The sequence below is a fragment of the Ursus maritimus genome, unplaced genomic scaffold (genome assembly GCF_017311325.1).
Source record: "Ursus maritimus isolate PB19 unplaced genomic scaffold, ASM1731132v1 scaffold_4, whole genome shotgun sequence".
Taxonomy (NCBI): Eukaryota; Metazoa; Chordata; class Mammalia; order Carnivora; family Ursidae; genus Ursus; species Ursus maritimus.
The window spans coordinates 46,209,798-46,229,740 of record NW_024426552.1 but is presented as its reverse complement, the minus strand read 5'-3'; the positions used below and the strand labels follow the sequence as shown (position 1 = coordinate 46,229,740).

Below are 19,943 nucleotides of genomic sequence, written 5' to 3'. Positions count from 1 at the left end.
TTCCTTGTTTATTTACTATGTAGAATGTGAGAGTGGTGAGGAACATCACAAACCATGCAGTATAGTCCCTTGGATTTCACAGGTGAGGAAAGTGAATAACCAGAGAAGTGGAATGAATTTCTGAGCTTTGAGTTTGGTTATAGAGTATATAAAGCTAAATTGTTGAACAGAATCAATTTACTGGAAATGAAATTGATAGCTACACCAGGCTGTCGATTTGGTATGGCTTTGTGTGGTAACATTGTGCCCATCTGATGCTGCTGATGATCTATGCAATAATTTTATACTTCTATTTTTTCCATCATTTCTAGATGTCACTGCTGTGTGTATACTAGAAGGGTTCCAAAATCAACAAAGCATGCTGTTAGCTGATAAAGTTCTTAAACTTCTTGGAAAAGAGAAAGCCAAAGAAAAATACAAGGTAAGTCTGAGTTGGTCAGTAGAGGGAATATACATTACGAAGGGTCATTTTTAATTTACACTGCTTAAACTTGGATGTGATAGTAATGGCAACAGCTGAAATTAGATCTGCATTGTATTTCTTTTTCTGTAATCTTGGGCTTTTGTAGCTTATCTTTTCAAAATAAGAATGTAGGCTATATCCAATATTGTATCTGGAGGATGGACACTGAAAGACTTCATCTATATTAGGGGTCACCGAACAAGGCCTGTGGGCCACAGCCAGTCGGCCACCTGATTGTATAAATAATCTTTTACTGGAACACAGCACTCACACATCGTTTGTGGCTGCTTTTAAGCTAAAACAGCAGAGTGGAGTGGTTGTGGCACTGCAAAGCCTAAACATTATTTGGTCTTTTACAGGAAAAATTTGCCAACTCCTGTCTATATCATTAAAGTTTTTAAAGGTGTATTTAATATATAAATTGGCACTGGTTTTAGGCAGTCTCTTGATCTTAATTCAAGAGACATTATTGAACAAAGCAATTTTAGAAGGGTGGTTAGATATGGTCCTTGCCCTTACAGAATTATTAGTGAGAGAGACCATTAATAAGTGTAAAAGGCATGATATGGTGAAGCATCATGGAGGGATATCAGTAGAGTACCATGAGACTACCACAGGCATTACTAAATATCACTGGAGATTTTCTGCTAAACTTCAGTAATATTGAGGCAATTGTTCCTTTATCTTTAAGAATAACTTTTCTCTTAAATTGATTTTAATAAGCTGTGTGTTTTTTTAATTTTGCACTTATGAATATTCACTGAGTTAAACAGTTAAAATGGGTTTCTTCACTGCAGGACTTTCATGTGCTAGGATATATTGTGAATCTCCGAGAGGAATGTAGCTGTAGTTGTTCTCAGTCTCTTTAAACTCTGGAACGCTTTTTTCCCTTGATCATTTCCTAGAACAGGGGTTCCTCAAAACACTGTAAGTACCATGTAAAAGTCTCACAACCTCGAAGGAGCCTAGTTTCCTTGTGTATATAATGTTATTGCTGAGTATTTATGCTGGGTGGACTTCAGGGTAGTAAGAAAATATAAGATAACCTACATTTACATAGGTTCCAAATCAGTTCCCACTTATATTTTCTTTCTTTTCTTAAGTTTTTATTTATTTAAGTAATCTCTACACCCAGCATGGGGCTCGAACTCACAACCCCAAGATCAAGAGTCGCGCACACTGCCAACTGAGCCAGCCAGGTCCCCCTTCACTTACATTTTCTAATCTGTTTGTATGCCACCTTTGTGGCACAGAATAACAAAATACGTTTCACATTATTGTTTTTATTTTTACAACAACCCTGTAAGATAAATAAAGCAAATATTTTTACTGCCATTTCAGAGATAAGAAAACTGAAAATGACATGTACAAGGTTCACATGGCTAGTAAGTGGCAGAGCTAGAACTTGTGTCTTGTTCCCTTGATACTTAAGTGCATTACTTACATTGTTTTCATTTTAAATTTGTAATTCTCTGTGGAAGCCTGGGAGGTCCCTTTTCCAAGCTGAAATAGTAAACTAAAAGACATTAATGGTTTACTCAGCCGTCAGTAACTGCTATTTAAAGTGGCAAATAATTACCAATGTACATTCCTATGCACATGAGTCTTTAGTGAAATACCGAAGTTAAGCATACTTTTCACTTGATGGGTGACCATTTGATTTAAAATATTAACTTGTATAATCCCAAATTAAGACATTGTATCTCTTCCACAAAAATAGGGATTTTTCCCTTAGATTTCCTGTTGTTTTTCTTTCCCAATCTCATCTATCCTAGATTAGGTCATTTACTTATAAAGCCAAATTCCCTTTTTTTTCCTTCTTCAAATACAAAGACATTAAATCCACCAAAATAACAGAAATGGTATTTGTTGTGCATACAATCTAAAATATCATATTTCAATTTAAAAATCTTTGGGTTGAATTTTTAAGCTAAAGGATCCAAAATATATGTTAAGAGCCTTATGGCCATGTTATTCCCTTTACCGTCTCTAAAACTTTACCCTAATCAGACTAAAAGGAGAACTAAAATACTTCTATAATTATGAATCAGGTTGCCATGCCAAAAAGTGGTAATTTAAATAAGAAATGTGATTTCCTTCAGACTTTCAATGGCACTTACTGTAATGGGGATCTTCAGATGCGATACAACTAGAGGACAGATGAAAGCCCACAGTAAATGGACTTAACATTACAGCACCTGTGTAAGATGTGGTCTTGAATGATTAGTTAAGATGCTGATCTTCTAGGACAGAGACCAGAGGGAGATAATTTTTATTTTTTTATTACATTTTTATTTTTAAGATTTGATTTTTAAGCAGTCTGTCTACCCAGTGTGGGACTTGAACTTAAAACCCCAAGACCAAGAGTTGCACACTCTACTGACTGAGCCAGCCAGGTGCAGTAGGAGGTAATTTTTAACTCAGCAGTTATTTGCCTCCTGTGTTCCACATTTCACCTTTTTAACTTTAAGTGTGTAGTCCTAGGAGTTCTTGATGTTTTACATCTTTGGAGAAGGGAAGTGTCATTTAATATTTATTTGTTTGTTTGAGAGAACTCAAGTGCACGTGTGTGTGTGTGTGTGTGTGTGTGTGTGTGTGTGTGTCTCAGGGGAGGGGCGGAGTGAGAAGAGTCTTAAGCGGGCTCCATGCTCAGCTCAGAGCCCGACGTGGGGCTCGATCTCATGACCCAGGGAGGCATCATTTAAAACCTGCTTTGAACAGCTGGGGTGAGTAACTTTACCTTTTCCACTGTCTCTTGTCCTGTGGTTTGGAGCCTAATATTCTTCAGTTATTTGAGAACGAGATTCCAGTTTTTACAGGAGTCATTCTCAGTGTTACACAAATGTACCTGCTTCTTTGGTCAATGTTTTCTCATTTTGATATATTTAAACATGATTAAATTTCAGAATCGTGAACCTCTGATGCCATCTCCACAGTTCATCAAATCTTACTTCAGTTCTTTCACGGATGATATAATTTCTCAGCCCATGCTTAAAGGAGAGAAGTCTGATGAAGACAAAGACAAAGAAGGGGAGGCTTCAGAAGTAAAAGAAAAGTAAGTATAGCAAGCATAGTCTATCTACATAGTCCTACACGATATTCTCAAGAGGATTCCCAGTGAGTCAAGTGGTTGACTGTCTTGGAAAAGGGGCACTAACTTGAAAATTAACCATGTAGCTCAACATCCAAGTGTTTTCGCGCAGGGAAGTTTATAAACTATGAGGTGCTTAGGAGTGCCCTGAAGAGTGACTTTCTTTAGAGTTTTTTCTGTGTTTTGGGCTTCTTGTGTTTGCTCCTGTAGAGAATTGAAACCAAAGTACAAGACGCTGTGTTTACAACTGGAGGTCAAGCAATGTGATGGAGTGTATAAGTCACCTAGTCTGCTGATCCATTTGTATTTATCAGTATTGTGTTTTGGTGTTAAAGGCAGCTCTCCTTTCTAGGAGAAGGTACAATATTACTACCAACATGACATTTTTTAATGAGTTTTGGAAAAAAGGGAGTATTGTTTCTGTAACAAAGCATAGTTTTGCATCTGTAGCATACTGGAAAGTTTGAGGAGACATTGCTTTTGATTTGTATCTCCTAATTTTCAACCATTGTTGGCTACCTTTTAAGGGAAGATACTATGCATACTTGTACCAAGATATTCAAATTTTAGTTAGTTAATACACAGTCTTTTCAGAAAATTGTAGTTGAGAAGTAAATGTTTAAGATAATGCCAATAATTTCCTCTTCATGTTAGGGAATAATCCTTGTTAGAAAAACTACAATGAAGTTAAAATGCAGGGAATATTAGGATGTAATTATAGGATAAATATAAAAGAGTTTGTAAGAATTTGACTGATGTAGCTTAAGTTACTGGCCAGTTTTCTCTACTCAGGTTATGTAACAAATGAAATGAGAAAATGTACTCTAACTATTGGAGCCTCGTATTTGTAAGACCCCTTAGAGGTTAGCTAGTATAAATTTCCTTTTCAGGTAAAAAAAAATCCCTTTTACAAGCATCCTCAATAAAAGTTACCATCTTAGAAGAATAATGATGTTGTGGCCACTGTATTTTAAACATAGGAAAGGGTGTGTGTATGTGTTTTTTTTTTAACATCCTACTTAATAGAAGAATCTTCCTTTAAATTTGCTTCTTCGATATTTCCACCTATTCATTCTAGGTCTATTTATTTAGGTGAAACAACACAACTTCTGGATGAGAGCCCTTCAGATAATTTTCTGCCTCCAGTCCTGCTCTTTTACAGTGAATTTTCCACAACATAGAGTGTTCTTTACCAAGCACAGATTGGGTCATGTGTCTTCCCTTGGTTTCTGTGACCCTACTTAATGATATCTTACTTCTCTTTTCTTTCTGTTGGTCATAAAATAACTGTTGAGTGACATCAGTATGCATATGTCTGAAGGTGAATAAGACCAGATCTTTGTCCACGTTGCAGATCCATCAGTCATTAGCTCATCCTTTAACGTACATAAATGCTGAAGCCTGGGCGGTAACCCTGTTTCTGCTGTTGACTCTGCTGTTAACCTTTTTTTAAACTTTCCAAGACATCGAGAAGAGTCGCAGTCCACATCAGAAATCCTAATCTCTTACCCCTCTCACCACTGCCCCATTCAGTCCTACACTGGAATGTTAAGAAATGGACAGTTGCTTAACTCTAGTAACTCTAGTAATACTAAGTGTGGCAAGTTTCAGCATTTGATCCTTTCTTAATAATCTCTGAATGTTCATTTTTATTTTCAGTTCTGGATATTTAAGGGCCAAACAGTATATGGAAGAAGAAAACTATGATAAAATAATAAGTGAATGCTCAAAAGAAATAGATGCCCAAGGCAAATACATGGCAGAAGCATTATTACTACGAGCCACCTTCTACCTGCTCATTGGCAATGCCAATGCGGCCAAACCAGATTTAGATAAGGTCATCAGTTTGAAAGAAGCTAATGTGAAGGTACCTTTTAAAGTGTGTGTGTGTGTGTGTGTGTGTGTGTGTGTGTGTGTGAGGGAGAGAGAGAAAAGAATTTTAAAATGGGGCTTTTACGGGTTTTGCCAAATTTTTCACATTGTGGTTGCCATTCTCCAAAAGGCTGTTTTTATTTTGGAAGCAATTACACCTAATGATGATTTGGTGCAGTGAAACTGAAACGTAAATATCAGTGATATTTATCTTTAGCCAGAAAAGGAATTTTTTTCTTTTTTCTATGGCATCTGGTAACTTCAGCTTCCTTTTATAGCTACTGCCTGCTGTATTAGACTATATTTAGATAGGGGTAAGGGTGATACAGCAGTGCTGTAGATAGTACTGTAAATAACATGCAATAGGTAGTACAAGATTATAAAATGCATTTAATAAAATAAACACATTTAATAATCTGAAACATTTTGTAAACATGAATTAAAAAACAGGTTCTGAAAATACGATACAGAGATATACTAAAATACACCAAAAGTTCTATAGTTGTGTGGTTGGAACAGCTTTTTATGTGTTCATAACTATTTTCATAATTAATATTTAGGGGGATCTGTTGAATTATATGAGCCTTCCCAGTGTTTTAACAAGACAGAGCTTATCTACCAATTAACTAAATTCCTTACTAGTTTGTTAACATCTCTGTGGCTTGTTTCCTGACTGATTTAAGTGAATTCTGGCTTTTTTCACCTCCAAATGAATTATTCATGTATTTTGTGGAATATAAAAGTTGTTTTCAAGGCCTAAGTATTTGTTAATAAACTGTCTTCACCTCTTGTAAACAAAAGGCATTACAACTAAGTATTTGTTAAAAGTTCCTTTCAAAATGAGGTGTTCAAATTGAGGATACCCTACTAATATGATTTTTAATTTTATTTCCTACTGATTACAAATATGTTCCTGTTTTTGTTATAATTGTGGGGGCATTCTTATTTGTTTCATTGAAAGAAAATTTACATGTACTTAATGCCTCAAAAAATTTTTTTGCAGAAGAAACCTATTTCTTGCTTTCATGACCATGACTTTTTGTTTTAATGGCAAGTAATAATGATGACTGTCATGTGCCCTGTACAAAAATTAGCTCAAAATGGATGAGAAGCCTAAATGTAAGATTTCAAACTATAAAACTCTTGGAAGAAAACATAGGAGGAAATCTTACCTTGGATTAGGCAATGATTCCTTAGATATGGCAACAATACGAAAATCATCAAAACTAAAAACGTTTGTAATTAAAAGGACCATCAAGAAAGAGAAAACACACTCCACAGAATGGGAGAAGATATTCATAATCATGTATCCGATAAGGTGCTTTTATCTAGAATATATACAGAACTCAACAATAGAACCCAATTTAAAAATAGGTCAAAGATCTGAATAGACTTTCTCCAGAGAATATATACAAATGGCCAATAAGAATATGAAAAGATGTTCTGCATCATTAGCTATAGGGAAGTGAAAACCAAAACCACAGTGACCACTTTATGCCCACCAAGATGGCTATAATCATAAAAATGGACAATTAAAAGTATTGGTGAGGATATGGAGAAATTGGAACTCTCACATATTGCTGGTAGAAATGTAAAATGTTAAAGTCCCTTTGGAAATTAGTTTGGGAGTTCCTCAAAAAGTTAAGTAATTATTGAGTTACCATATGACACAGCAGTTCCCCTCTAAAGTAGATACCCAAGAGAACTGAATATATATATATATCAACACAAAAACTTATACGAATGTTCATAGCAGTATTATTCATAATAGCCAAAAAGTGGAAGCAGCTTAGATGTTCATCAGCTGATGAACAGATAAATTGTGGTATATCTGTACAATAGAATATTATTCAGCCATAGAGAAGAATAAGTATTGACACATGCTATAACGTAGATGAACCTTGAACACCTGACGTTACGTGAAGGAAGCTAGATACAAAAAGGCCACATAATGTACAGTTCCATTTATGTGAAATGTTCAGAACATACAAATCTGTAGAAATAGAAAGTAGATTGATGGTTTCCAGGGACTGAGGATTAGGAAGGAAATGGGGAATGACTGCTAATGTGTATGAGGTTTCTTTTGAAGGTGATGGAAATGTTTGGAATTACTCGTGATGGTTGCACAGCTCTGTGAATATATTAAAAATGACTTGTACACTTTTAAAGGATGAGCTTTGGTGTGTAAATTAGACTTCAGTAAAGCTGTTATTGTTAAAAAACTAAATTCTGGTAATGACAACCCTTTTCTTATTTTGGTTATGTAGCTCCGAGCAAATGCTCTCATCAAGAGAGGCAGCATGCACATGCAACAGCAGCAGCCTTTGCTGTCCACTCAGGATTTTAACATGGCTGCTGACATTGATCCTCAGAATGCAGATGTTTATCACCACCGAGGACAGGTAAATTTATTTTCTTATCCAGAGTTCTGACCTTTGGATTGAGGAATTTTACACCATTTTTGAGAATGTTGTCACAAGTTTCCTTGTGCCACTTCTGATAGCTGTGAACAAGGTATAGTTTTATAGTTTGGGTTGGCATTTATTAGTCCCATCTTAAATATTTGTCCTTTGAATTTTGGTATTTGCTTATAAAAAAAGAAAGAAAGAAAGAAGGCTACAAATGTTGGCCTGCCGGTTCAAGTTTGGTTTTCAGGTGTTTCTGGCTCCTAGGTTTTCAATGACATTGAAACATTTATTGAACATTTTGAGTTAATGCTAGAATCAACAGGGTGATTTCTGTGGGCTTCTTGCTGTAAGGAAATTTTGTCCTAGACTATCCAGATAGTACCAAAAAAACTCTTCTGAATGGAGTTTTATAATATGCATACTTGATTTTTGGTAAAGATATGTAGTGATGAAAACCATTCCCAGTTTCAGCCTCTTCTGGGGAACACACGGCTTTATTACCTGTTTAACATGGATAGCTTCGTGATATGCATTAGGGTGGAATGTACAGGCTATTGATATAATAACAGAAAAGCAGAAGTTCTTTCTAATGGAGAATTTTACCTAATATTTCTATCTGGAGGCTATTAAGAAGTGTGAGATAACCTCTTAAAATTCTTGACATTTAGGTAATTACTGGGACGCCTGGGTGGCTCAGCCAGTTAAGCAGCTGCCTTTGGCGTAGGTCATGATCCCAGGGTCCTCGGATCGAGTCCCATATGGGGCTCCCTGCTGAGCAGGGAGTTTGCTTCTCCCTCTGCCCCTCCCCCTACTCATGCTCCCTCTCTCTCTCAAATAAATAAATAAATCTTAAAAAAAAAAAATAATTACTGGTGTCTGATCCGCTTTGAAATTTTAAAGTACAGAGATATTCAGTTTTCTAGAACAGATTTCGTAAGAGTGACCAAAACTGCAGTACAAAAATGGTGGGTTTCTAATGGTGCTTTTTTTTGGTTGGTTGGTTGGGTTTTTTTTTGTTTTTGTTTTTGTGGGCAGCAAAGCAGAGTTTATTAAACGATAGCAAAGTGATTGTATAAAGCTCCCGAGGAGGGAGGGGACCCGAGAAGTTTGTCTTGTAATGGTGCTTTAGAAAAAATCGGTTAATAGTTTTTAGAATCATTCCTTTAAATGATAGGATTTTCTAGTTCACTTAGAAAGGATTTCTATATTGAATAACTACTACATGCATAGCATGATGCTAAATTGTGATAAGAGACATTTGTACTCAACTGGTGCACCTGTTATTTTGAATTGTGTATATATGTGTGTGTTTGTTTTCTTAGCTGAAAATACTGCTTGATCAAGTTGAAGAAGCAGTGGCAGATTTTGATGAATGTATTAGATTAAGACCTGAGTCAGCTCTGGCACAAGCTCAGAAATGTTTTGCATTGGTAGGTTCTACTTTATTTTGTGTTTTCCTAAACATCATTTTTATTTCCCATTGTTAACAAAAATAAGTATCTCATTGTCTACAAAACCATCATCTCTTTTTCCCCCAAAGGATGACTACAAGGGAGAAATGTGTTTAGGGAAATAGAGTGTACTTGCTAATTGAGGTATTGTTCCTGTGTACCTCTGGATGTTTTATTTGAGTTCATCTCGATGTTTGTCCCTGATTTCATGCTCCCCTAAACAGCACTGTTCTTCCTGCCTTTCTGCCATAAGCTACACAAAAAAACAAAAGCATTTTGAGGAAATACTCTTCCGTCGTATCACATAACTGCTCTCTCATCTCACCTTATTAATATTCAGAAACACAAAGCTGAAAATCAGACAAAAGTTCATTTTTAGTGAAATGAGGTACTTCCAATTAACCCTATAGCCTGAGTCCTAAAAGACTTTTTAAAGAAATTGGTCATAAGCACATTTATATTATGGATGAAAAATGTTGGTAGGTGAAGCTTTAATAGTAACTTTGGTAAAGTGGTAATAAATTAGATTTAAAACTCCCCCATTTATATGTAAAGTTAACTTCTTACAAGTTAGTATGCCTTCTTCTAGATTATTGAACATCTTGCAATTGTATAATGGCAATGAAGTCATAGTGGTACATAGCCTATGGATCCCTGCTCCGGAGATATTTCCTTGGAACCCTTTTAGATGCAGCAGATTAGGTTAGCAAATCACCTGCTTTTCTGGAAATATTCATGTGATTTTGTGTGACTTTTGTAATATGTTAAATTCCATGAGTTTTTGAGTTCTTGATTTGACAGGCCTGTTTTGATTTTTTTAAAACAGTATCGCCAGGCATATACGGGAAACAATTCTTCACAAATCCAAGCAGCTATGAAAGGTTTTGAAGAGGTCATAAAGAAATTTCCAAGGTGTGCTGAAGGCTATGCACTATATGCTCAGGTAAATGTGATTTTTCATATTTTTTCAGTCGGCATTTTTTTTTTTTTAATTTTATTTTTTAGAGGTGGGAGAAGAACAGAGGGAGAGGGGGAGAGAGAGAATCTCAAGCAGGCTCTATGCTCAGAAGAGCCCATGCAGGGCTTGATCTCACAACCCTGAGATCATGACCTGAGCCAAAGTCAAGAGTGGACGCTTAGCCATCTGAGCCATCCAGGCGCCCCTTAAAGATTCCATTTTGAAGTAATCATCTCTACACCCAACATGGGGCTCAGACTCAAAACCCCAAGATCAAGAGTTGCATGTTCCACTGAATCAGCCAGCCAGGGCCCCCAGTTTCCAGTCCTTTTGAAGAACTGCATTCGTATGCTGAATTTCAGTATGGAAATTAGAAACAGTGCTTCCCTGGTTGCAGCTTCTGTGAACACGAATGGCTTTGTTCTGTTATGATTCTCCTGGCTTCCAGAATGGTCTTCAGTCACCTTAGGAGTGACTCCTGTGTTGATAGTTTGAAAGCCCTGGCCCTAAACTCAACGTGGGGAAGCTTAAGTCAAGCATTTCCCTTAATTGTTCATTTGGATTGGATTTGCAAAAAAGTTAGTTAATTACCTTAGGAAAATTTACTCTGTGCAATTGGTGGGAAGAATGTCATGGAAAGGTTTTTCTTCCTATTTAGATCACTGTCCTTTTAAGTGGTTAGGTAGGCTGTAACAGTTCATTTTAATTTCTCTGTGGTTTGCCAAATCCTGAACCTTTCCTTGCTTTAGGATTGAAGGTATGGAAAGTAGAATGTACACTTGAATTATTTTCACTTTTTAATTGTAGTCTGAAGTCTTTGAAAATTTATTAATTTTAAGTCCTCCAATAAATGAAAATGGTTAGCTTCTTACAGCCACAGTTAAGACTTTTTTCTGTAAGTAAATGATCTCAGAATGACTGTTTTCTCTCTTAGTCTTTAAGTTGAAAGTTGCTTTTGGTATATTCATAAACCAGATATCTCAGTATGCTATATAATATCTTCTCTTATTCTTTTTTATTCCAAAGAAATATTTTCTTCCTACCCCAAACATCACAGAAATAGAAACATTTAAAAATGACCATCTGTGGTAGACTCCTACCTCCAAACCTTTTCTGAAGGTTGTTTTGTTTTTAATTTCTTCCATGCATTCTTTAGTCAAGTTATATAAGTACCACAGGTTATAACTTTTTTTTGAGAGGGATTATGATAAGATTGACTTATGTTGGATCTGTTCTTTAGAAGTCATAATATCAGGGCACCTGGGTGGCTCAGTCAGTTGAGCATCTGACTCTTGATTTTGGCTCCAGTCATGAGACTTGGGCCTGTGTTGGGCTGTACACTCAGCGTGGAGTCTAGAGATTCTCTCTGCCCCTCTCCCTGCTCATGCTTTCTCTCTCTAAAATAAAAAGTAAAATCTCTAAAAAAAAAAAAAAAAAAAAAGTCCTAATATCACTGCATTGTTAAGAATTGAGATTCTAGGGTATGACGTACAACCCAGAAATTCTTAAAATTGCGTTTGAAATTATCTATTTGTTTTAAAATTTCTAGACAGGATGGTGATAATAAAAAAATGAAACACTGCTGACTACACACGATTTAAAATGTATGATATAAAATTTTATAGAATGTATCAAAATTAAAATAGGACAAACACATTATAATTGTAGGACATTTTTATTGAGTAAGTACACTTGGGTTTATGCCTTATGTTTGATTAGAAACAAACCAGAAAGTGACAGCACTAACCTCATCACTGAAATGAAATTCAGAGGGGTTTTTAATACTAGGTACAACCTCTTGAGAGCTTTTCTGATTGCATTTTTTCCTGTCACTGTGCTCCCTTCAGAATAGCTGTGGCTTACTTGCACTGTCTTCTTATCAGCTAACATTACTAGTCTAAAATTTCTATCCTTTGACCCGTCTTTTGATTTTTACTTCATGAAATAATATATATTACTTTATATACACACGTAGATACAGTGTAATATTTTTTAACTCTCAAGCTTGAGCTTAGATGCTGGCTAAGTCTCAAAGTTAGGTTCAGCATGATTTGGTATCCATATAACCAAGCGTTCCATTTCTGCCATGGGATTTGCCCTAAAATAGTTGACTGTAGCTGCTTTTTTTTTTTTAATCAACATTTTTAAGGAATGACTGATAACACATAACTGAATTTATTCTTCCAAAGAGTATTGTCTTTAAAATAAGTCCCTTATGATATATTATGATAAATTATGAGTGACATGAGTACACCTGTGCAAAACTGATATTAGAACTAGCACCAAGAGCAGGACTTTCTCTGGTCTACACTGTACCAGATCATCTGCTATTTCATGTAACCATCTGACAAAAAGAAAGAACAATTAAGATTTCATATTTACAACAATAAAAAATTAAGGTATAACATTTAACTTAGTAATGAATGGATAAGTAAATTTTAATTAGTAAACAATATACTTTTAATTGCTTAGGTTGACAGTTACCTTAATATAACTGAAGTTTCTCCTCACATAGGCATTAACAGATCAACAACAGTTCGGGAAAGCTGATGATATGTATGATAAATGTATTGATTTGGAACCAGATAATGCCACAACATATGTTCATAAAGGGTATGTATATTTGTCGTTCTCTTTGTTTCTGTAAGAAACTATATCTTGCGTGTAATAAGATGGATTTCTCTGGTCATTAAGAAAGGAAGGCGGGGGGACTGTGGTAAAGAGTATCGGTAAGTTAACTGACAAATTTCTTAATGCTGTAGATGCTCCACTGTTAATTTTTAAATTTGTATGTTTCATTCTTATACAGCAGTTGGTAAATATACTATTTACACTCTATAAAGATTTCAGTACTGAAAGTCCTGTCAGATGTTACCTGTATGAAAATAAGTTTTTCCAGTCCTTATGTACTTATCATTTAAAAAACTTTATACAAAGTAAAAAAGTCAGCTTTGCAAGGTAAGTTAGTAACAGAGCCTAGACCTTTGGACACTTTTTTCATAATAAGGAATTTGGACTATAAAACCAATATAAAATTGAGGGAAAAAATTAATGATTATATACTATTTTAGATTGTTTTTCCCTGTAAATTCATTGAGGGTAGAAATTGAGTCGTGTGCTTATATTGCTATTGATACTACGCCATAGCTACATCTGACTGCCTTGTTGCATTTGCAGTTTACTTCAGCTTCAGTGGAAGCAAGATCTGGATAGAGGTTTGGAACTGATCAGCAAGGCTATTGAAATTGACAATAAATGTGATTTTGCATATGAAACCATGGGAACTATTGAAGTGCAAAGGTAACTTCTATAGTCTAAGAAAATTTAAGGCAGTTCCATAGATATTTATCTTCTCATTCTTCTCATTACAAATATGTTATTGTCAATATCCATTAAATTCTTAATATGTCATGCCTTTGGAAGGAAGCTTCTCTCAAAACTATACAACTTTGATTTGCCTTGTTTCATTTTCTTCCTTTAAAAGTTACACTTAAAATGTTTTGTTTAAAAGCATATGTATTAGGAAAATTTGATCTTTCTCTAATACCTCTTGTGTGTTCTTTGCTCTGTTCACCTATATTATTTCTATTGGAGGGGAAAAATGCCTGTAGTGTGCTTAGGTAGGGTAGTGCAGCGTAAGGATTCCTGCCAGAATGCAGGAAGATCCAGATCCTGCTACAAATAAGCAACCAGCCAAGCAACTGGACACGTTGAAACATCATCCCTGAGCCCATGAGTTTTCTTAAAAATCACGGAGCTAGAGACTTTTTGTAACTCTTAACTGCTCATAACTTCTTGTTTTGTGAAAATATTTATCCAGAGTTGCACTTGGGAGTCACCATTAACAGGTGACAACTGTTTATACCATAGAATTTAGTGTCGTATACCGTCTTAGTACTGGCATTGCTGTCCATTTGAGTGTCTACTCTAGGCCAGGTACTGAACCTTGGGTGGTTTTCCAAATTTTATTTCAAATGATCTTTACCCCAGTCCTTATAAAGGTAGGGATTATGTGATCTTCAGTTTAACCGAAGAGGGTAGAAACTGATGTCCAAACTGGTTAACAAGGTTACATGATGATCCAGTAGTAGGAATAGGATATTAGCCTCTGTATTTCACTGATGCCAAATTAACTGATCTTGTTAGGAATCACTAGGGATTGTTTTAACTCCCTGTCATTCGGCCCCTCCTACGTCCTCTCTTTGCTCCACAGTGAGCGGAATATATATAGGCTGATGAAATTTGTGACGGTTCATGTAAATATTATTTCTTAGTTGCCAGTTTGTTAATGTGGATATTCTTGCACTAAGATAGGATGGGATACTGGTTCGTAATCTTTTTTGAGGAAAGCTATAAGGTTATTTGTAGAGCCTGGGTTAAGAACCCCTGATACGCACTTGATGGGTTTTCGTGGTGTGTTATAGTTTTAGGAATCCATTCTAAATCCTACCTTACAAATAAAGAAAGAAATAAAAGTAAATGAATGTATGAAATTGCTCATTATCCTAGGATTTAGCCAATCTACCTAATAACCAAACATGAACTCTTAAAGTTATTTTTTAAAAAACAAGCCTTTCATGTAGCCATATATTGTGGTAGGAAGTTAAGTAGTTACCCCAGAGGTCCTTTATATGCAGTTTAGTAGGGACTTTATAAATGTTCTAAGATTTCAAGCATGTATGCATATATACGTGGGTAAGACAACTTAAAACAGCTCTCGGTTCTTGGCAAGTATGTAAAGCCTAACCACATCTAGACTTTAGTAAGAGGCAAATTACATTTTTTTTGACCAAGCATATTCATCCATTTACTGAAAAAACAGATACTAATTACCAGGCATTGTACTAGGTTTTGGGAACGGAGAAGTGTTTATTAAGGATGTAGTAAGAATATGAATATACATTCATCTGACTTGCACAGAATGACAGTATGTTTTTCATGAGGATATTGTATTTGAACTGGGCCTTAGAACAGTGAGGATTTGATTAGAGTCAGGCAGAGATGCCATAAATCATTTGAGCATTATGTATAGGTAGGAGAGCCAGGGGCCTCCAGGGAACCTGTGTAACTGGAGTGGAGGTGCATGGGGCGGAGTATGGTGGTAAGAGATGAGGGGAAAGAAGAGTTCACATGGATGTGAAGGTAAAGCCCCTGAATACCATTAATGTTCTCTGAGGTTATGTGACTGCTTTCTAAAGGAGTCTTACGGTGTAGTACAGAAACACAGAATTTAGGAACCAGACCGGATTCTAATTTTAAATAAGTCATTTAATTTCTCTAGTCTCACTGTTCTTATCTGAAAACAAAGACTATGAAAGGTATAATGTAAGTACACAGTATTTATAATAGTAGCTAATATTCATTGAGTGCTTTCTATGTGCTAGGCACTATTTTGTTTCTTATACAGAAGCATTTTTTTAGAATCCTAAAACTGGGTGGTCAGAAACTTCATTGTATTCTGTGAAATGCTTGTTGTATGTGAAACATTTAAAATTGTTCTTTTAGAGGAAACATGGAGAAAGCCATTGACATGTTCAACAAAGCTATTAACCTGGCCAAATCGGAAATGGAGATGGCTCATCTGTACTCGCTCTGTGATGCTGCCCATGCCCAGACAGAAGTTGCAAAGAAATACGGATTAAAACCACCAACGTTATAAAATAGGGGGAAAGGAGAACGACCCTCTTTTTAGAAGTTTACTCCCTTTTCAACTGAACCCTAAAGACACTGTCATGAACTGTGCTGAATGGTGGAACTTAGTATTTCTGTTTGTGCTGTTGTCATTCGTTACATGTTTCATGTTTAGGTGTTGTGGGAGTGGCTGCTGAAGGAAGTTTGCAGTGTTGCAGCTTTTATTCCTTGTGCAACAAAAGCTTAGAACCTGTTAAAGGGATATTAAAGTTGCAGAGAGTACAGATGATAATCGGCCATGCAAATAAAAACTTTGATTTGTTGATTTGACTTTTTTTTTTTGGATGTTGGGGGGTTATGTTCTGGATGATTTTGTGTGTGTGTGTGTGTGTGTATGCGTGCAATATAAGTATTTTACAGCATGTTGGTTTTTAAATGAACATAGTAAGTGCTGTAAAATAGGTTTCTTTTGGATTCAATTAATCCCTTTTAGTTTTGTTTTGTAACAAAACAAATGGGGATTTTGTTTTGAAGGCAGCAAAACAGACCCTTTAAACCACTGTCAGCATGCACAATGCCTCCGATTCTGCAGAAGGTTAGATTCAGTGGCAACTTAAGCCTTTTGACCCCATTCAACTCCAGTGGATAATGTACATTGTTGTTAAGAGTCCACAGCAGCTGGCTTTCATACAGTAAATCACACAGAAGCAAAATACTCCGGTATATATGCTGGAAGACTGAAAATTAATAGGAGAGTGAACCAGGCAAGAGGTAAGATGAAATAGGAATGGGTTTGTAAATTCCCCGTGGCTATTTTCTATATAAGGTACACTATTTAATAGTGTATTTTTGAAAGAAAATTCAGGTTGGTTGTGTGTATAAAGATGAAGTGTGATGTGTGGGAGTGTTTAATTAGCTTAAAATTTGTAGTGAAGAAAATGTTGATTAAAGGTTCCAAAAGAATGTAAATCTTGGAGCCAGAAGCATAGTATTTCCTGAGGTGGTAAGTTTAGTGCTTTAACTATGGCTACATATGCTTAAAGAATATTAAACCAGTATTTTCAAAGGTGCTGAGGAAATGTGGAAGGCTTTTTAGTTTTGAGCTAACTAACCTTGGTCTCTAGGGCCTGACTGTGCATGTCCAGGTCTTTACTTAGGAATACTAACAGATTTTTTTTCCTTACTTTACCTTTTTACTTAAAAATCACTTTGGGTTTTATTTTTCCAATTGTCACTTTTATAGACCATCCTTTTGTTTATATGCTGGATTTTTCTGGTGGGAGAGAGGTTGTGTTCTTAAGGTATCTCTTGTTTTGAGATACTTGGGTTTGGGAGAGGTTTATTTAAGTCTGGGTATAATAAAAGAGCAAGCAGGCCTTCAGTTACACTTCAGGAAATGAAATCTAATTAGAGTTTACATTTTTGAGAGTAAAGGTGCATTGTACCCCTCTGTAAGAGGGTGCTTTATCCTAGTGAAGTCAAAAAGGTTTTGTCTACAAATGCTGTCTTCCTAGAAACTGTAAGAAATGACCCCTTCCAAAGTCAGAGTTTAGAAAATATTGAGGAGGTCTCTAGTGGGGACAGTTTAACATAATTTAAGATGGTCTGGATAATGGAAAGTTTGAGAACTCTGCATTTTAGTTCTTAAATTATGTACCAACTATCATAACCCCTGAATACAGAAATGTTCTACATCTTTGAATAACCTCTGACTTAAAGTTTTTATTTGCATGGCTGTATTTACATTAACACTGGTATTTTCTTCTACTGTTCTCCCTTCCTACCCTTTGGGGCTGGGTAGAAAAACCACACGAAGGAAACTGAAGCATGTGCCATTCAGTACTATCATTCCAAATCCTCATGGACTATTGCTTGTTCTGAAAAATATTTGAAACTGCACTGAAAGCTGCATCTGTCTGTATCTTTTCTTTTGTAAATGACCTCACATGTAAATTCACCAAATAAATATTACATTGAAGCTTTTCTATCTGTTCTTTAAATAAAAAGATAGGTAGTTTATTCATTTATCATAGTATAGAGTAAAAGCATAATCATTCTCTTATGGACTTTTCAAACTAAGTTTTTGGTGTGAATGGTGGAGTTCCCTGAGAACACTTGTCCTTTTTACTGGTGAAACAAAGCTCTAAGAGGAGCTAGCGGAGCCAGTTTCCTTTATTCCTACCTATACTGCCTTACCTGTGCTTGCATGGCAGCCTAGAATTTTGCCAACCAGACCTGAGCTTTGTGACTGATGTGATCTTCAAACTGGTTTCACCAGTGAGTTTTAATCAGTTTGCAACCACTCTGTAGTCTTTCAGAAGGGATGCCTGAAGTTATCTACCCTTTATTAATTGAGGTATAAATAGGGAATACATCCCAAAACAAGCAGCAGCTTTGGTTTTAAAACAGTTCAGATAGACTTTCAGGCCTCTGGAAGATCAAATTGTAGTTTAAACTGTCCCAGTACATATCAGCTAACTGTCATCATCTTAAGGCTGTGTACGTACAAGAGGGCATATAATTTAACCAAACCAGGAAACTTTTGAGTTTAAAACTAATAGTTAATTACGACTGTCCTGGGTGCACTGAGTTCTTTGCTGTTTTTATGAGGAAATAACACAGAAGGGGGGAGTAATTAATCCTAACCTCAGTCCTCTGTAAAATTGTGAATAAAGTGATGGAACTTGATCTATTTTCAAGCCTTAACACACTGTGATAGAATAATAATGGTGCCCTGAAAGATATCCACATCTTGACCCCTGGAACCTGTGAATGTTAATTTACATGGCAAAAGTGAACTCTGCAGATTTGATTCAATTAATGATTTTGACATAGGAAGATTATGCTGAATTATCTGAGTAAGCCCCAAATGTAATCCCAAGTGTGCTTGTAAGAGAGAAATCATAGAAGAGAATGTGATCAGCGGGAGAGATTGGAGTGATGTGGCCACAAGCCAAGGAATTCTGGCAGCCACCAGAAACGGAAAGCAATAAAGAGATTCTGCCTTAGAGCGGAGTTTGGCCCTGCCAACAGTGATTTCAGCCCAGTGAAACTGATTTCGGACTTCTGATCTCCAGTACTCTAAGACAATAAGAATCTGTTGTTTTAAGTCACTAAATCTGTAGCAGTTTTGTTACAGGAGTGATAGGAAACTAACACACACTCCTTTGGCTATTGTGCACAAGGTAACTTACAGTTTAAAGGAATTCTTTTGAATATCTCAAAGTACAGCATGTCTTCCCCTGCTCTTAAATTTTGACTAAAGGTGGTTTAGGCAACGAATGTACACCTAGGCCACAGTGTGGAGGTTAAATCAAGAACTGGGGCAGTTGTGATGTAAAATATATGTGATCATGGTATACTCACCAGACCAAAAGGCTGCTTTTCAGATATGAGGCAAAAGTTGACAGACCAATCTTCCTGATGAATATAGATGCAAAATTCCTCAACAAAATATTAGCACACCAAATCATATAATGCATTAAAAAAAAAAATCACCCCAATCAGGTAGGATTTATTCCACGGAGGCAAAGGTGGTCCAAAATTTGCAAATCAATATACTATATCACAATAAGAGAAAAGATAAAAAAGATACAATCATCTTAATAGATGTAGAAGAAGCATATGACAAAGTACGACATCCATTCACAACAAAATCTCAATGAAGGTTTAGAGGGAACATACCTCAACATAATAAAAGCAATTTATGAAAGAACCTACAGCTAACATACTTAATGATGAAGAACTCAAGAGCTTTTCCTTTAAGATCAAGAACAAGACAAGGACATCAAGTCTTTTTAGTGTCCAGCACAGTACTGGAACCCTAGCCACAGCAATAAGAAAAACAAAAGACATCCAAATTGGAAAGATGTAAAACTTCCACTTTTTGTCGATGGCACAATACTATATACAGAAAAACCTAAAGACTCTTTTGAAAAACTACTAGAACTGATAAATGAATTCAATAAAATTGTAGGATACAAAATCAACATACAGAAATGTTGCATTTCTATATACTAATAGTGAAGTAGCAGAGAAATTAAGAAAACAATCTCATTTACAATTGCAT

The 19,943-nt window shown here is 35.8% G+C and overlaps 1 protein-coding gene across 1 annotated transcript in view; it reads left to right on the top strand.

Moving 5' to 3' along the window:
* Positions 1–17,852, top strand: part of TOMM70 (translocase of outer mitochondrial membrane 70) — a 34,419-nt gene extending 16,567 nt beyond the window's left edge. Inside the window, exons 4-12 of the mRNA XM_040621154.1 lie at positions 312–421; positions 3,370–3,518; positions 5,214–5,421; positions 7,694–7,828; positions 9,157–9,264; positions 10,112–10,228; positions 12,759–12,856; positions 13,421–13,543; positions 15,749–17,852. Of these exons, the coding sequence (XP_040477088.1) occupies positions 312–421; positions 3,370–3,518; positions 5,214–5,421; positions 7,694–7,828; positions 9,157–9,264; positions 10,112–10,228; positions 12,759–12,856; positions 13,421–13,543; positions 15,749–15,902 (1,202 nt within the window). The 3' untranslated portion in view covers positions 15,903–17,852. The remainder of the gene's footprint in view (positions 1–311; positions 422–3,369; positions 3,519–5,213; positions 5,422–7,693; positions 7,829–9,156; positions 9,265–10,111; positions 10,229–12,758; positions 12,857–13,420; positions 13,544–15,748) is intronic.
* Positions 17,853–19,943: the final 2,091 nt, after the last annotated feature.